The 17,817-nt window shown below is 43.2% G+C and overlaps 3 protein-coding genes across 3 annotated transcripts; 1 reads left to right on the forward strand and 2 right to left on the reverse strand.

Moving 5' to 3' along the window:
• Window positions 1-1,599: 1,599 nt before the first annotated feature.
• Window positions 1,600-5,245, reverse strand: aldh7a1 (aldehyde dehydrogenase 7 family, member A1). Its single transcript, XM_082524974.1, has 2 exons — window positions 5,149-5,245; window positions 1,600-3,705 (listed from the first exon to the last, which is right to left on the reverse strand). Exon 2 carries the CDS (start codon window positions 3,698-3,700, stop codon window positions 2,072-2,074), a length of 1,629 nt encoding a protein of 542 aa, XP_082381100.1. The 5' UTR covers window positions 3,701-3,705; window positions 5,149-5,245; the 3' UTR covers window positions 1,600-2,071.
• A 24-nt stretch (window positions 5,246-5,269) lies between these two features.
• Window positions 5,270-14,616, forward strand: actl6a (actin-like 6A). The gene is made up of 14 exons (XM_082524975.1): window positions 5,270-5,431; window positions 8,269-8,345; window positions 9,006-9,180; window positions 11,074-11,174; window positions 11,395-11,492; window positions 11,632-11,726; window positions 12,449-12,555; window positions 12,717-12,806; window positions 12,880-12,941; window positions 13,094-13,208; window positions 13,329-13,409; window positions 13,538-13,633; window positions 13,793-13,879; window positions 13,973-14,616. Exons 1-14 carry the CDS (start codon window positions 5,407-5,409, stop codon window positions 14,051-14,053), a joined length of 1,290 nt encoding a protein of 429 aa, XP_082381101.1. The 5' UTR covers window positions 5,270-5,406; the 3' UTR covers window positions 14,054-14,616.
• A 107-nt stretch (window positions 14,617-14,723) lies between these two features.
• Window positions 14,724-17,797, reverse strand: mrpl47 (mitochondrial ribosomal protein L47). Its single transcript, XM_082524976.1, has 7 exons — window positions 17,628-17,797; window positions 16,871-17,019; window positions 16,547-16,607; window positions 16,370-16,466; window positions 16,165-16,295; window positions 15,037-15,132; window positions 14,724-14,951 (listed from the first exon to the last, which is right to left on the reverse strand). Exons 1-7 carry the CDS (start codon window positions 17,780-17,782, stop codon window positions 14,840-14,842), a joined length of 801 nt encoding a protein of 266 aa, XP_082381102.1. The 5' UTR covers window positions 17,783-17,797; the 3' UTR covers window positions 14,724-14,839.
• Between the last annotated feature and the right edge of the window lie 20 nt (window positions 17,798-17,817).

Consider the following 17,817-nt stretch of genomic DNA (forward strand, 5'->3'; position numbering starts at 1 on the left):
ATTCCCACAGTAACACTTTTGTCCAGTATGTGCTTCCTTTCTGTAACGGTTTAGAATATTCTAAGACAAAAATGAAATGGGTCGATTCAACAGCATCCTTCTGAGATTGTGGTCCATTTTTACATAATAGCCGCAAATGCGTGACGTCTGTTCCACTAAATCTCACAGGTGCTCTAATGGATTGAGATCTGGTGACTTGAGGTCATTTGAGTACAGTCACTCATTGTCATGTTCAAAAACCCAGTTTGAGATTACCCGAGCTTTGTGCCACAGCTCACTCTCCTGCTGGAAGCAGAAGACGGCTACACTGTGCTAATACAGGCGAGCTATTTCCTTTAGCAACCGCTGAGTGTTGTTGCTGATGGACACGGTCAGCAACAGCACTCAGGTAGGGTGTGGTTAAATGATGATCAGTTGGTACTGAGGGGTCCAAAGTGTGCCATAAAAACATCCCTCACACTATTAGAGTACCAGCAGACTGAAGCATTAATAGAAAGCACAGTGGATCCATGCTTTCATGTCATTCACCCCAACATCTGACCCCACCATCTGGATGTCACACAGAAGACTCATCGGACCAGCTAGCATCTTTCCAATATTCCGTTGCCAGTTATGGTGAGGCTGAGTTGTTACCTGTTCTTGCCGAGAGTAGCATCAGGTGTAGCATCAGGTGTAGCATCAGGGGTGCTGGTTGTTCAGAGATGCTCTTCTGCCTACCTTAGTGATATTTGAGTTGCTTCTTATTAGATTAAAACAGTCTGGCTCAGTCGCTCAAAATTACCTTTCTTCCCCATTCTGATGCTTGGATGTGTCTACATGCCTAAATAGAGCTGCTGCCTTGTGACTGTCTGATATTTGCATTAACGAGCAGTTCAACAGATGTCCCTTTGTTGTACCTAACAACGTGACAGTATTTAAACAGTGCTCAGAGCATATCATACCATGTCGACTGAATCATCGCAGTAATCAGCAGCTGCAAAGTTCCATAAAATTAAACCATGTCAAATATAATAAATATGTACGCTGCTTGTTTATATATGATTTTTATCTTCTCGTCCCTCTGTGTACATCTTAACTAAAATCCAGGATTGTAATTCTAAAAAAAATAAGATGAGCTCAACTAAAAACTTTCATTTTCAAAGTCAGTCACATTAAAATGCAACAGGCTAATAACTTTGATCATCTCTTTCCAACTTTTTCACAAAACCTGGCCTTTATTGGACATTACACTGATGTGTACCTGCAGAGAGATTTTCCCAGTCACCTTTTCGCCCAGCGTGGGAAAAATGCACCGACAACGCTTTTTCCACTGAAGAACAATTTCATGGTTGTTTATTATAAACCAAAGAGCCAAAAAGGCACTGACCTGGCCTCTAACCCCCCATCCAAATCTAACTGAGCGTCTGTGTTCCAGGACAGGCCCAAGTCACGGGAGTAACTTCCTTGTCAGTGCATGTCGAACATGGAAATTATTACAGCACACATTATTTGTTTAAAGAAGAAGATATATGTTCATGATCCAAATTTTACTGGGATTTGACTATTGCACTTGGGTTCTCTCAGTGAAAGCATTAAAATACGAAATATCCACAGACAGTACACATGTCAACCCATTGCCTTTTATTGTTGTTTGGTTGCCTGGAAAATACTGTGTATTATAGAAATTACAGTATATTCATGTGTTAACTGGGTGCAAAACAGCCAGTGTTGACTACGCAACCTTTCTGTTAATGGTGAACTGCAATGATCGACACATTTACAACTTTGTCTAGTTTTTCTTCCAAAATGTAACGATTGTAATTGATCGATTAGCCAAACTTCATTAAGTGCTTGTAGAAAGGTGCACACATTTGGGGGAAAATTTAACCTTGAACAAAAACTCCTGAAACTGTTTTAAATCCAGAATATTTTTAAACTACATTCATACAGATACACTTATCCTATGTGACTGAGACAGATCTAAACACAAGCTGACCTTTCTGAATGCAAATGCATTACCATGCATTTCACTTGGCCATTCAAACTATTTAGTGTTGTCCTCGGGGCTCATCGACGCTTAAAGCCGGCTGGCTCACTCAAACTTGATTCCCTGGGCCAGAGGAAGATCCTTGCTGTAATTGATTGTGCATGTCGAGCGCCTCATGTACTGCTTCCATGAATCACTGCCTGACTCTCTTCCACCGCCTGTATGTTTCTCCCCACCAAAAGCTCCTCCGATCTCTGCTCCGCTCGTGGGAATGTTGACATTTACGATGCCACAATCTGACCCTCTGGGGCCAAGCCAACGGAAAACCCGGCCTAGATCTTTGGTAAAGATGCTGCTGGACAGACCCTGCTTCACCTCATTGTTCCAGGCAAATGCCTCCTCCTCTGTCTTGAACTTCAGGACATACAGGATGGGGACAAAGGTTTCGGTGTGGACAATAGAGGCATCATGAGCCAGTCCTGTAATGATGGTGGGCTCCACATAATTTCCAGGACGGTCCATCACCTTTCCTCCACACACCACAGTGCCGCCCTGCTGCTTTGCCTGCTCGATGGCAGCCAGGTACTGCTCGACAGCTTGCTTGGTGTGCAGAGGACCATAGAGGGTGCTGGGGTCCCAGGGGTCTCCGATGCGGACTTGTTTATAGGCCTTGGCGAGGCTTTCAACCACTGTGTCATGAACGCTCTCGTGCAGCATCAACCTCCTGGTTGTGGTGCAGCGCTGGCCAGCGGTTCCGACGGAAGCGAAGACGGCAGAGGGCACCACGAGATTCAGGTCAGCATCTTCAAACACGATAATGGCGTTGTTGCCACCGAGCTCCAGCAGCTTGCGCCCAAACCTTTCTTGCACCATCATGGCCACCATCTTGCCAACATAAGTGCTGCCAGTAAAGGACAACAGATCCACACGCTCATCCTTTGCCATGGCCGTGCCGATATCTGCTCCGCCACAGGTCATGGAGCAGATTGAGCCAGGGAGATTGTTCTGCTCCAGCACCTCAGCCACGATCTTGGTAACTGCAACACTTGTGAGAGGAGTGGTCGGAGCTCCTTTCCAGAGGCAGACGTTGCCGCAGGTCAGAGCGATGGCGTTGTTCCAGCCGTAGACAGCTACGGGGAAGTTGAAGGCGGTGATAATGCCGACCAGGCCGACTGGGTTCCACTGTTCAATGAGGGCGTGACCCGGTCTCTCTGAAGGCAGGATGGGCCCGCCGATCATTCTAGACAGACCAACTGCATAATCACAGACGTCAACGTACTCCTGAACTTCACCAACTCCCTCAACATAGATTTTGCCCATTTCCAGTGACACCAGACTTCCAAGTACTTTAATCTTTTTTCTCAATGCATCCCCAATCTGTCTCACAATCTCCGCTCTTTTAGGAGCGGGAATGTCTGCCCACAACTTCCAAGCCTCCTTCGTCTTCTGAACAGTCTCTTCATACTCCGCCAAAGTAGCCTGGGTAACTCTGGCAATCGGCTCATTGTTGGCAGGGCAGTATGACGTGATAACCTCCCCACTACCTCCCCAGCTACCGTTGTAAACACCTGGGTTGTCCTCAGACAAACCCAGCTCTTTGAGCCACGCGTATTTGGGCTGGTTGATCAGGAGACTTGACATAGCTGCTGACTGCTGGCACTGGGCAAGTGCAAATTTACTTCTTAAGAGGAGCCTGCTGTGCCGAGCAAGGGTCAGTGTGGTGCAGCGCTGCATGAGTGCTGGAAGGAAGCAAAGTTAAAAATTTATTTTGCACTAAAGAGAATTCATAAATAATTATTGACATTTCAGCTTTAAAGTGAAAAAAGGAATGAAAACTACATTCTAGACCTAAAAGAGATGTCTTAAATCCTCCATACAACAATGGAGCTTAAAGTTATATAAAGGCAGCAAAAAACCTAAACTACATTTGAAAGGCTGAAAAGACCCAAAAAGGTTTGATATTTTTCCCCTACAGGGTGATGAGCCGCCAGCTTCACTGCAACATTTAACATTTGGCTTTAAATATTTAGATCTAATAAAATGAGCTATTTTTCATAACTTTCCACAAAAATAAAAATGTGAACATAATGTAGGTCTTGTAATGCAAGACGTTATTATTAACGAAGCGACCTTCAGCTGCTCCCTGTATTCACAAAGGGTCACCACAGCAGGCAGTGCTGGCTGTCGGATTTTTGTAAAGAGTGGCCTTTCTGACGAAGTCTCAGAGAGACTCTGTTAGGTGAATGTGTAACCCACCGGACTGTGTTGACTTTGTTACTACAACTAATTCAACTCATTAATTAATCTATAAATCAACCAATGAACCTATAGCTAACATTAAGGCAAAAAAAATTAACAAGTGCTAAGTTTCATACTCTTTAAAAAGTAAACATAATCTTATTGATGTGTCATTATTAGCCAAAGGAACATTTTGATGATACCACCTTGAAACAACAGAGCTATCTCCAATTTTCTGATGTTTTATGGATGGAAAAAAAAAAAAGCAAATTGATTTAAATTAATCAATAACAAAAATACATGCTTTTTATCGCACAACCAGTGTTACTGTCTTGGTCTAATATTGCAGGTTGTTAACAAACAAGAGCCAACTGGGCCTCATAAGTAATCCATAAAAAGATAAAACTTTCAAAGATATATTCATATTAACTTTGAATTAATAACATGGTAAACATCACTATTGCGACATGTATGAACCTACATATTACATAAAAAGTGTATTTTAGTAATTAGAAATCGAGAAGAGGCACAGTTATATAAACACCTTTCCTGAGGCTACTCTGCTACTGTCCAGCAAGTTCCTTAACCATTTCCACCGTGCGCTTGCGCAATTAACCCAACACCGGACAAACACGAGGCTGGAAAACTTGGATTGAGCTGCAAAAGCTGGACAATGATGACGCATAACGTGTAATCTAAGGATTGCATTTCCGATTTTCTAATATAAGCGTGTCCGTACAACAGCGCTGCTGCTTTTTCAGCGTGGACATGCTCGCTTAGAACAGTCAATGTTTTGAGTCTGACCGTGACCGTGACTCAAGGTCCTCCACTTTTCATTCACCAACACCAGCGTGTACTCATCAAGTCTGCACGTGCACGATCCGTGCATCGATTTTTAATCTTTAAAGTTACATTTGAGACACTTATGACGAGTTTTAACTCACGTCGATATGAAATCCTCAGGGCCACGTCCACTCCAAAGCATGGAAGTACTCGCAGTCACTTCCGACTATCACCGTGGAAACGGAAGTACTGAGAATTGCTGCTCTCTGATTGGACAGCTGTCTCGAAGCACTGTGGAGCCCGCTTTGTTGGACTGATGCATGCTAGCAGATTTCCTTTGTTGTGATTAATCGCTTTGTGGTTGTGTTTCTCCTGTAATAACATATATTGTTAAAGTTACTGTCGTTATAACTTAGAGGATGAGTGGTGGAGTGTACGGTGGTGGTGAGTATGATAATATGCTGATTTTATACACAACTGTCGTCCACGTTGTCCCTGGTTGGAGCTAGCCAGCTTTGTAGCTAGTTAGCTCGTTATGCTAGCTATGCTAAAGTTCTGCTTCGTAGTTGGTCAGCGATATAGTCTTGTGTCCATTTTAATTCTCATGTGTTTAGGGCTGTTCAAATATATAGATCACAGGTGCTTAGTCGTGCAGACGTGAAGTGTTATACAAGTCACTCAGCCGGTGTCGTCTAGCTAGCAAGGAAATGAATGAAAATGGGCTTGCCGAGCTCACGAACAAATACCGTTTATGTTATGTAACGGTAAAAATAACGGTAGTTATGACGATACCGAGGCTCTCATCGCGATAAACCCAATACAAAGACCCTGCAAAGACATACTGATGACCCATCCTGTCGTTCCTGTGTTTTACAGAGAATAACTTCATAGTTCCTCCGGGTAGCCGGTGTCAGTTGTTATAAACGTGTAGGTACCGAATAGACCTTTTCATTAGTGACGCATGCGGCTTATAGTAAGATGCTTAGAAAGGATTCAAGGAGCTAATAAGACAATACAATAAATAATATTATAAGTAGAGTGCAACAAGCTGAGTACCAGTATAGAGTGTGGGTATAAATATAGGTGTAAATAAATACTTTAGCAGCAAAGGGCATGATGACCAGCATTGATAAAGTGACAGTGTCAGTAGTGGTTAAGGTGCTACAATAACAGTTCTTGTCCATTATGCATGGAGAAGTTTCCCAGCTTCTGGAATGAAGCTGTTTCTCAGTCTGCTGGTTTTGTATTTAATGCTCCTCAGCCTCCTGCCTGAGGGGACAAAGAATGTATGTGCTGGGTGAGTGGGGTCCTTCATTCATCTGGAGGTGTATATGTCTGTGACGGTTGGGAGGCTGCCTCCGACAACTCTCTGTGCAGCCTTCACCACCCTCTGTAGAGCTTTCCTCTCTGCCACAGTGCAGTTTCTGTGCCACACGTTGATGCCAGAGCACAGAACATTTTCCACCGCACATCTGTAGAAGGAGATGAGGACTGAGCTCTCCATTCCCGCACGCTTCAACCTCCTCAGGAAGTAGAGGCTCTGGTGAGCCTTCCTGATCAGGCTGGAAGTGTTTTTTTTCAAGGTGAGGTTGCTATCCAGGTACGTACCCAGGTACTTGTAGCTGGGTACTACTTCGACTGCAGATCCTCCAACGTGCAGGGGTGTGTGTCTTCCCCTCCTGAAATCCACAACCATCTCCTTCGTCTTCTTCTCATTCAAGCAGAGATTGTTTTTCCTGCAAAAGTCCTCCAAGTGTTCCACCTCCTTCCTGTAGCTGGTCTCATCATTGTTTGTGATGCAACCAGCCACAGCTGTGTCGTCCTCAAACTTTATAATAACACAGCTTGGATGGATGGGTGAGCAGTCATATGTAAGCAGCGTGAACAGGAGGGGACTTAGCACACAGCCCTGAGGGGAGCCAGTGCTGAGGACTCTGGAAGATGAGGAGACGTTGTGGATCCTCACAGACTGCGGTCTGTTGGTCAGGAAGTCCAGGACCCAGTTACAAAGAGAGGAGCTCAGTCCCAGGGTCAGTAATTTGTCAACAAGTGTCTGCGGGATAATTGTATTGCAAGCGGAGAAGAAGTCCATGAAGAGCAAACAGACGTAGGAATTCTTCTGCTCCAGGTGGGTGAGGGTGGTGTGAACCACAGAAGAGATGGCATCTTCTGTGGATCGATTCTTCCGGTAGGCGTACTGGTGTGGGTCTGAAGTGACTCTGATGGTGGCTTTGATGTGGGCCATAATCAGCCTCTCAAAGCATTTCGTGACGATCGGCATGATGGCTACTGGCTGTCACAGCAGAGCTCTTGGGGACTGGGATGATGGTGGCAGTCTTCATACAGGTGGGGACAGCTGCCTGGGTGAGGGAGGAGAAAAGAACAGAAACAACAACAAACAACGCACATGCACGCATATACACATATAAGTAATATAATTTGTATTTGATACCTCACTTTATAGATAGCTTCAATGTATTTAACCTCTTAGGACCTGGCGTCCACATATGAAGACATCACATTTTGGGTTATTTAGACCAAAATACTCAATTTTGCTCTACAAGGGCCTGAAATCCACTCATGAGGACATTATACTGCTACTGTTCTGTCGAAATTTTAAACAAATATCCTCATATATGGTTCTCATTTTTCTTAGAAACAAAAAATCAGGTAAAAAAAAATTCTAGTAATTTATATATATTTTTTACATTTATTGGATCCCAATCAGCCCAAATATCAAAGAGAAATCAAAAATGCATGCCGTGGAAGAGTTAGGGTCTTAGGAGGTTAATGATTATTTAAGATTGATACAGCATAGTATTGCGATGTTTTGCGTGGGGATATTGTATCGATCCAGTGACACTAAATATAAATCTTTTATTAAATAAATTAAAATATTCTGGGAATACTATCAATAAGGAGGCACATCTCACCTTGTTGGTGGCAACCTTTCTGCAAACAGTTGCAGTCTGATGTGCATTGACTGCAATCACTCTGGGAGAGATTGTTGAACGTCTCAAATAATTTGCTGTCTAATTTATCAATAAGTTCTTTACAAAGACCCATGTTTTTTTTTACAGATTTTATGAAGGCTGCATGGCTGGGAGCTTGATGTTATAAACCTGTGGCAGTGAAAATGCATGAACTCAAAGATTAAGATGTGTAGCCCAATACTTTTGCCCGCATTGTGTACAAATTACAGGAATAAAATGTTCCCCCATATTTTGTGCATAACTTCATTCGAAAAATGTTCAATCGCAGCCCTTCCCTTATTTCTGCAGATGAGGTGGGAGCATTGGTGTTTGACATTGGCTCTTATTCTGTAAGAGCTGGCTACGCAGGAGAAGACTGTCCCAAGGTAAGTGGCTCACTTGAATGACCTTATTAACAACGTGTCTTTTCTTCCTCTGTGCATCTTCAACATCCCTCTGGGGGAACGGCAATGATGAGAAATCAGGGTTGGAGTCACCTTGGAGGCAGGAGGCATAAATTGAGTTCAGATTATTCCAGAATACTTCCTTTTTCTGTTTCCTCTGGTTTACGTGCAAGTCCTGAGGGATAAAATGAATCTTGTGTGAATAAATGTAAGACATTACAGATGGACACTAATCGCCTATCAGCAGATTATATGCAAGCACAAATTCTACCATTTAAAAGATGTTTTTTCTTTCTGCTTTTGACATAACCCTCTTCTTCTGAAAATCCTCTCAGCATTTAGCTAGACACTGTAAATACAGTTTTTGCATAATAAACTGGTCAAAAACGGCCAGATTCAAATCAGGTACTTTTGAAAATTTCCCAACTGTTTGTCTTCATAATTCAGGAGGGATTGCATCACATTATGGCACCTCAGTGTTCCACAAAAATGTCAATTCATTCACTCACTGCAAAGGAGGATGACTAACTTTGTGAAAGGAGTTTTTGTGAATTTCTGTTGTTATGCTGGTCCGAAATCAGGCTCTTGCAAACAGCCTTAACCTGTAATTTGGTGTGTTTTGTTTCTTTTGTCCCATCTCAGGCGGACTTTCCCACAGTAATAGGTGTGACTCTTGACCGAGAGGATGGCAGCACACCCATGGAGACTGATGGTGACAAGGGCAAGCAGAGCGGCACCACCTACTATATTGATACCAATCAGCTGAGGGTACCCAGAGAGAACATGGAGGTCATGTCTCCGCTCAAGAATGGCATGAGTAAGCGTTTAGTCCAAGTGATTGGAGAATAGGACTTTTTTCACCTGTACATAAAAGACTGGCCTTGATCTTTTCATATGTATGTTGTAAAAAAGGATTTAAATAAATGGGAAGAAGAGCTGTTGGAAAACACGGAACAGGTTTTGATCTCTGATGCAAATGTGAATGTGTATAATCTGGCCTGCTTGATCCAAATCCATAATTAGTCTGTTTTGGTCTGACAACGACTTCATTGGCGAGCTCGTTAAACCCTGGCTGACGTATATATATATATGACTGGAGCGCATCATGAATATTAATGAGATTATTTGAAGCTCAAGGCAGCTCATCAGCATCAGCTGTGGTGTGCAGTGTTCTCCTGATGGAAGCCAAGCCCTCTGCAATCTGTGGTTTACTGCAGTGTCTGTGTCATAACGGGGCATGTGCGGAATAACCCAAACTGTGTTTGGGCTTATTTTGAAAAACTTTGGATTTCAGTTTAACGGTCACCAACCAGGGCTGTTGCTGCTGCTGTTGGTCTGGTTCCCCAGTGAGCAGCAGGGCTGTAAATGAACTAAACTGGTTTAAAAAAGACTAAATTGGTGATTTGGCTCTTCTGCGATGGTGTTTGTATGCTGGAGCGGACTAAGCTTTAGAGGTTCGTTTTTATGTTCTGGTCAGCTGAACAGTTTTCTTTCCTTATTAGAAATTTCAGATATTTGCAGTTTATGGTTGTTCACGTCATCGACTGATCTTTTGATTGTTCTTTGGGTGAAACAATTATTCATTTGCCCTAAATGCCCTTTACTTAGTTTTCAGATTTACTTACTTGAACATTTATTAGTATCAGAAGTGACATAAAGTTACTGTTAGTTTTTTTTCATATAATTCATTTAACTAAGCCATTTCAGGCTCTAACATCGCAGCAGTTTGCTTCTATATTTGGGTTTTGGACTGTTGGACAACTAAAAATTGTAATGGCCATGTTTGTTTGTAGTGGCTTGATTCACAGATAATAAATGGCTTTTGCCAGTTAAAGTATTAAGTGATTGCAGTCCACTGATGGTGTTGACACTTTTTAAAGCATTTACCCAAAGTATTAGTGATGGCAAGTGCCCCAGTGCACTGACCTAGCTGCTGATGCTCATCAGAATCTGGTCCACTGGAGTTTCTCAGGCTATTTAGAGATGAGTGTGACACAAATCTTAATTGCAGCAGAAGAGCACAGTGGGACCAGAGTCTCCCTTAGAGGGCTAACCTGGAAAAATGGTGCCTGGTGCTCAAATTATTATCTAAAAAAAATTATAATTGCTCCAATTTCTCCACCATCTGACCCAACACACATGATAGTGTTGATGAAGGGGCTTTTTGAGGTCTGTATCCACAGAGACTGCAAAGCCTTAGCATGACAACGTTGCTGTTATTTGCTTATGGTAAATGGTCTGTATTTGTATAGTGCTTTACTTAGTCCCTATGGACCCCAAAGCGCTTCACACTACACCCAGTCATCCACCCATTCACACACACATTCACACACTGGTGATGGCACAGGCACCCTGGGGCGCACTGACAGAGGCGAGGCTGCCGGACACTGGCGCCACCAGCCCCTCTGACCAGGCAACGGGTGAAGTGTCTTGCCCAAGGACACAACGACCGAGACTGCCCGATTACAAGACGAACTGCCAACTCTTGAGCCACGATTGATATTCACGTCTTTTAATTTAAACTAGTAAATGTTAACAAAAAGCTGCAGCTCTTCATATGAAATGTAAATGGTTTTGGCTACCTTATTCTATGCACAAGTGATTGCTTTGTCATATGTTTTAATGTAGGTACGGTGACATAAAAAAAGATTTCAGAGGTGTTTGGCAGTTACCAGGCCCTTCATTTGTTTTCTCTTAACTCTGCCTCTAGTTGAGGACTGGGACAGTTTCCAGGCTATTCTGGATCACACGTACAAGATGCACTTCAAGTCTGAACCCAGCCTGCACCCCGTGCTCATGTCAGAGGCGTCGGTGAGTTAACTTTTGAGTCTCAAAAAATTAATCGGTTTGATTTGCTGCTCTGTTTAAAAATAAATATGTGACACATTGATGTTAACATCTGAGCTATTTGAGCTCAGCGCCATGTGAAGAGTGTGTTTCCTGTCCTTGCCCTCATCACCATCTGCAGGTATCTGTGTGTATCTGGCAGTGATTTGTTGTAAGTGGGCTAACTTCTGTTCTGTGTTTGCAGTGGAACACACGAGCAAAGAGAGAGAAACTAACAGAGCTGATGTTTGAGCATTACAACATTCCTGCCTTCTTCCTTTGCAAGTCAGCCGTGCTCTCTGCGTATCCTTTACTGTTTCACGTCATCCAGGACGGACACTAAAGCAGTGCGTTCAGTTAATCATCACAGACAGCTCTGATGAAATTTCATGCCATCTGCTGGACTTTAAACCACATATTTCTTTAACTTTAAACATACAAGCTTTGCCAATGGGCGGTCTACAGGCCTGGTTCTAGACAGTGGTGCAACACACACTACTGCAATTCCAGTGCACGACGGCTATGTTCTGCAGCAAGGTGAGAAGCTATTGTAACATACACATCATAAAATCATAAAGGGACTGCAGTTTGACCAGAAGAGCTCAGCTTGCTGTGATGAGCCAATCCCAGCTGCCGTAACGCAGGAGGCGGGTACACCTTGGACAAGTTACCAGCCTGTCGCAGGGCTGATGGATGGACCGTTAACATAACATGCATGTTTTTGAACTGTGGGAGATTATTTTGCAAAGGTATCGTGAGACTGGGAGCAGGATTTACTGTGAACGTTTCTGATTGGTCAAGTACTTGCCCTCCTCCTCCTTTGGGCTCCTTCCTTCAGGGATTGCTGCAGCGGATCGTGTGTCCATCTAACGTTTTCCTAAGCAGCATTGTTTTCTGTCACAGCAGCACTCTGCGTGTCCTCTTTCACTACATCCACAAAAATTTTCTGTGGCCTTTTTTGTTTACTGTCTTTCTAAAGATAAATGAAGAACAGGATATCTGACAAATAGAAAAGCAAAGTCAGGTTTTATTCATTAGTTAATAAGACCAGATTTATTAATTATGCTGAGGACAAAATCCAGCAGGAATGGGAGTGATCCATTCAGGGTCACTGTTACTGTGCAGTCTTTGTAGAAAATGATAAATGGGGTGTTACTGAAGTCACATTACGGTCTTTGAGTGCTTTTAAATGATATGTGTTACGGTGCCTACAAAGTTACCGTGTCATTGAAGTTGCGTTACTCTTTCACTCTCAACAGGCATCGTCAAGTCGCCCCTGGCTGGAGACTTCATGAGCATGCAGTGCAGGGAGCTGTTTCAGGAGCTAAATGTGGAGATAATCCCTCCCTACATGATTGCATCGAAGGTACGATCTGTGGGAGTGATTGTTTCATTTGATGAATGTTAAATGATTAACTTTGCTCAACATTTACCACGCCTGGCTTTTCTACACATCATTGCCACATTACTGGGTTCAAGCCCTTATTGCCATGAGTCTAACCACAGTGGGGGGGTTTGTCCATACAGGATCCAGTGCGGGAGGGAGCCCAAGCCAGTTGGAAGAAAAAGGAGAAACTACCTCAAGTCACCCGCTCTTGGCACAACTACATGTGTAATGTAAGCAGCAAACTCGGCAGCACAGTAATAATAATTACATGTTTGGTAATGAAAGTGTGTCTTTTTCTTCCAGTGTGTAATCCAGGACTTCCAGGCATCAGTGCTGCAGGTGTCAGACTCTCCATATGATGAACAGTGAGAGTGGTTTGATCCTGTACTTCAGTTTAACAGATTCACTCTAACGCTGTACTAGAAAAAGAGTCACATTAGAACCAGAGATGTTTACTCACACATAGATCGATATGATACATTTCAGTACTTTCCCCCCCTTTTCTTTTGTTCATCAGGGTTGCTGCCCAGATGCCCACAGTGCACTATGAGCTGCCCAATGGCTACAACTGTGACTTTGGAGCAGAGAGGCTGAAGATCCCAGAGGGGCTGTTTGACCCCTCCAATGCTAAGGTGAGTTTTACTCAGCAGGTCCCGGATGAATGAACGGCGCTGGTGATTAAATGTATATTGCTCTGAGGTGGTCAAATGTTTTTATTTATGAATGTAACATTTGTGCTTGATCGCTTTTAGGGACTGTCTGGGAACACCATGCTAGGAGTTGGCCACGTCGTGACAACAAGTGTGGGAATGTGCGACATCGACATCCGGCCTGTAAGCACCTCGTTCAACTGGATTTTCTTTTCAGAAACACCGTTTTATGTAATCTGAGTAGTTTTTGTGCTTCGTATCTGTGCCTAAACCCTACAACCCCACTTACTGACCTGTGACTGTTATCCAAGGGTCTGTATGGCAGTGTGGTGGTGACTGGTGGAAACACGCTCATTCAGGGCTTCACTGACCGACTGAACAGAGAACTCTCCCAGAAAACCCCTCCGGTGAGTATCAGCCAGTGCCAGCATGTCACTAAATATGTTTTTATCAGTACCATCTTTAGCTTTAGTCAGTGATGTACTGCAATGTTTGTCTTTCCATTTTAAATTTGCTACATTTTGTTCATCATTTTTTGAGAGATCTTTAATCGCGTGCTTTTGCAGAGTATGAGGTTGAAGCTGATAGCAAACAGCACTACAGTGGAGCGCCGGTTCAGCGCCTGGATAGGAGGCTCCATCCTGGCATCTCTGGTAAGGACACACAAAATGACTTCATGTCTGTACCACATTAAAGGCACTAAAGTGTTTTCAGAGTCTTTTAAACATTTTTCTTGCATCCTCCAGGGAACCTTCCAGCAGATGTGGATCTCCAAACAGGAGTATGAGGAGGGAGGAAAGCAGTGCGTGGACAGGAAGTGCCCTTGATTTGACCCCCGATCCTCATCGTCTTTTTCACTGCAAGCTCAACGTCGTGAATGGTTCCCCCCTCTGACCCAGACTCAGGAACACCTCGCTGTTTTATTTTTGTACGACTTGTTTTTAAAACAGAGTTTGTCCATACACCTGTCTGGGATTTGCTGTAGAAAACAAACATCTGCAATTTCAGCTCCTCTGAGAGCTCCCTGAAAGTCGGCCGGTTGCCTTATCTGTAAGTTGTTGGTGGGAACCTCGAATCAAAAAGTCAAGTTTCTGATCAAAACGACAGAGTACAGAAGCCAAAATGATTTGTGCAGAATGCTGATATGGTAAACTTGGGATGATTAGGATGTATTTGGAAAAACAACCTGTTAGTTTGACGTGAATATCGTCTCGTTCATGAACCTTTTTTTTCTTCCTATGTAGCAGGTCAAATCGTCACAGGTAAAGGCCAGTCCGTTCCTACCTGTGCTTACTGGTATTAACTCAAATCTGTATTTAATTTTCAGTCTTGCTTGTCATTGGCTTCATGTGGTCTTTTACAAATAAAGTTGTTTTTTTTTAATGATTAACTGAGTGCTGTAGTCTCAATAGCCCACTGGTTACTTCAGTTCTGAGGGTTTTCATACAGGAGCGTAAAGAACACCGGAGTCGGGGTCAAATAGAGAGAGCGGCACACTTTAGAGCCATCTTACATAATTTATCTTTGAGATCACATGAAAGGTGGTCATACAACAGTTTCAGTCCATCCATGGCTATTTGATGAGCTGATTCACACTAGTCAGATCCACATTTTCAGGATGCAGGAGCTTTAATCTGGGGGAACCTCTCCTGTAACTTGGTGAGACGTCTCTTCTTTAAGTTTTCATTCCTTGCCCTTTCCCGAAGGTAATTCTCAATACGCAGCCTGAAGGAGAAAGGAAGTAAAATCCTTTGTAAGAAAAGTATCACGTACTTAAAAATGTACATGATATTGCATACACTGGTCTTACCTTATATGTGGTTCAACAAACTTGGGTGTGTAGAACCTCTTGCGCTTGTATCGTCTGTTCATGTACCAGGGAATAGCATACTCTTTGAATCGATACCTGTGGAGGAAATAAATCAATGAGATTACAGGGCGTCCAATAAAAGTCTCAAATTAGCTTTGCCAAGGATGAATCGGTTCAGCTGCTCATTACCACAACTATGGACGGGTGCTTACGTGGTGCTTTTCTACTCTGAGCACTCGAAGCGCTTTAAGCCAATCGCATTGCGGCAAGGTTAAGATGAACGTGACATGGTTGTTAGTGCCAGATTGGCTGCTCCAAGTAGTTCAAAACTGCTGAAAATTTGTCCAATGAGTGGCAGTTCTCTGTCCAAACAATAGCCTGGTGGTTTCAGGGGAGAACTGATAGGCTGTTTCAAGCCAATAGGAAGGAAACAGTAACTCAAATCACCACATGTTAGAACCAAGGCATACAGAAGAGCATATCTGAACACGCAATATGTCGAACCTAGGATCAGGTGGGCCACAGCAGCAGCAGACCGCATGGATTGCCGCTCCTGTCAGACAGGAAACTGAGGCTACAATTCACAAGGGCTCACCAGCACCGGGCAACAGAAGATTGGAAAAAGATTGTTTGGTCTGATGAGATTTCATTTCTGCTGCAACATTCAGACAATAGTCCAAATTTGGTATAAACAACATGAAATCCTGGATCCATCCTGCCTCGGATCAACAGTTCAGGCTGATGGTGGTGGTGGTATGATGTGTGGGGGCTATTTAAATGCCACAGCCTAGCTGAGTATAGTTGTTGATCATTTCATCCCTTTATAACAACAATATGCTGATCTTCTGATGACTGCTTCCAGCAGGATCAAGCAGCATATCGCAGAGCTGAAAGCAGCTTAAACTGGTTTCTTGGTAAATACTCTTTATTTTATTTTTCAATCCAAGAAAACACTGATAATATTTTTCAGGCTCAATCTGAGAATGAAATATGTGTAACAAAGCTTGGACCACATGTGTTTATATGGACCTACTATGTCCTGCAAACAGGCCGTTTCCCCATCACCATATGATAAAGGTATGACATATCTTTTTCCCATGTAGGTCTGATATGCAAGACTGCCCTCACCAGTACACATATCCAAATATGTTCCTCCTCCAGGCTCCTGGTCGGCCTTTCTCTTGTCCTGTTTGCAGCAGACGCAGTGCACTCTCTCTCTCCTTCGCCACCGTCTCTAGCCTGATCATGGACCGCTCAACCTGGGAGGGGAGAAAGCCTCATATAATCATTGGCACCTACATCGTGTCAGCTATCAGCTCAGCATGAGACGAACCTTTCTTAGTCTTTCTGGACTTGGCATCTGGACCCTCTGCCTTTTTGCTTCCTGTTCAAGTGTGAGCAGCATGTTCTTTTCTTTCAGCAGGACATACCTGAGACACAATCAGAGGGTTACACGCCGCTAAATGTTTTAAATGTTTCCACTGAGACGCTTCATTTCCACACAGCTCACCAGAGTTTGTGCAAGTCCTCGTTGCTCTTTGTTCTCAGTTGTTTGGCAGTCCACGGTGCGCCTAATAGTGCAAGAAGTTATAACAACCTCGTTAGTGCAATAGTAAAATGATCATGTCACTCTAAACTCACACATCTGACCACAAACAATTTGTTAAACAGTATTTACTATACTTTTTAACAAATTGTGCTGATAAATAGTGTTTAGCAGATTGTGTTTACACTGATCTACATTCAGGTGCAAATAAAATGAACATATTCAGGTTGATTCAAACTACAATCAAACCTGCAGACAATGTTCTCTTTGCGTGCTGTAATATTTTACCTGACTTCACATTGGCCTCTCCCCAGTTCTCAGGTGAATCAAAGAACTCCTCTAGTCCTCTCCTGCTGATGGTTGTGTGCAGAGCTCGATGCTGACCTGGAGAGCTGATGGGATTGCTCCAGGATGGGGTGACAATGGGAGACTTCTCCCTGTTGAACATGAAGAAAGTGCACACAGTAAGCCTGATAACAAATGCCGAAGCAGGTAAATTATTTTTCCGCAATTAAAAAAAACCCCAAACAACAAAAACTGAATTCAGGGAATTCCATCTTGAAATTTAAGTGTTACATTTCAGCACTTTCTGGTTTAATCCCAGGCAGATATTTTTGGTGTTAAGCTCTTTAACGTCAAATAAGACTTTGGATCATTTGAAGTTCTTTGGAGCCTCTTCTGTCCTAAAACATCACTGACCTGTCAGTTGGTCTTTAGGCTGTGACTTACTTTTCACACGTATAGTTAACAGCTGTGTATTGATGGGACATAATGGAGACCCCACGATCACAGCAGTCAAAATCTCACTTCAGTCTTAAATACAGCCATAAAACCATAAATGTCCACTGAGTACATCAACATGGGAACTCGGGGTTTCTACCTCACCGTAATAAAGAAAACCTGTCTCTTTGACTTTGCTGTAAACAATCACTGGCATCTTTGCGCAAACAGGGACTGCTGAGCTGTTGACCGACAGCTTTGAATGTGTCGTTGTTAACCCACATTATTGTTCCGTTTTGGGGAATGCATTAAACTGATCTCTTACCTGAGAAGAGAAGTCTGGCATTTGGCCGAACTAACAGCACCCTGTCGCGCGTTTGTCGCTGAGGATATCCTAAAGACATTTTGAAACTGCTTGCAAAGAGTCAAAACGCGTCCTGCGGATGAGGACGCCGCCATTTTTGATGTAGCGCTTCCCATATTACCCAGAATGCATTTTGTCTCTTTTTCTTAAA

This window comes from Aulonocara stuartgranti (genome assembly GCF_965226115.1).
Source record: "Aulonocara stuartgranti genome assembly, chromosome: 23".
Taxonomy (NCBI): domain Eukaryota; kingdom Metazoa; phylum Chordata; class Actinopteri; order Cichliformes; family Cichlidae; genus Aulonocara; species Aulonocara stuartgranti.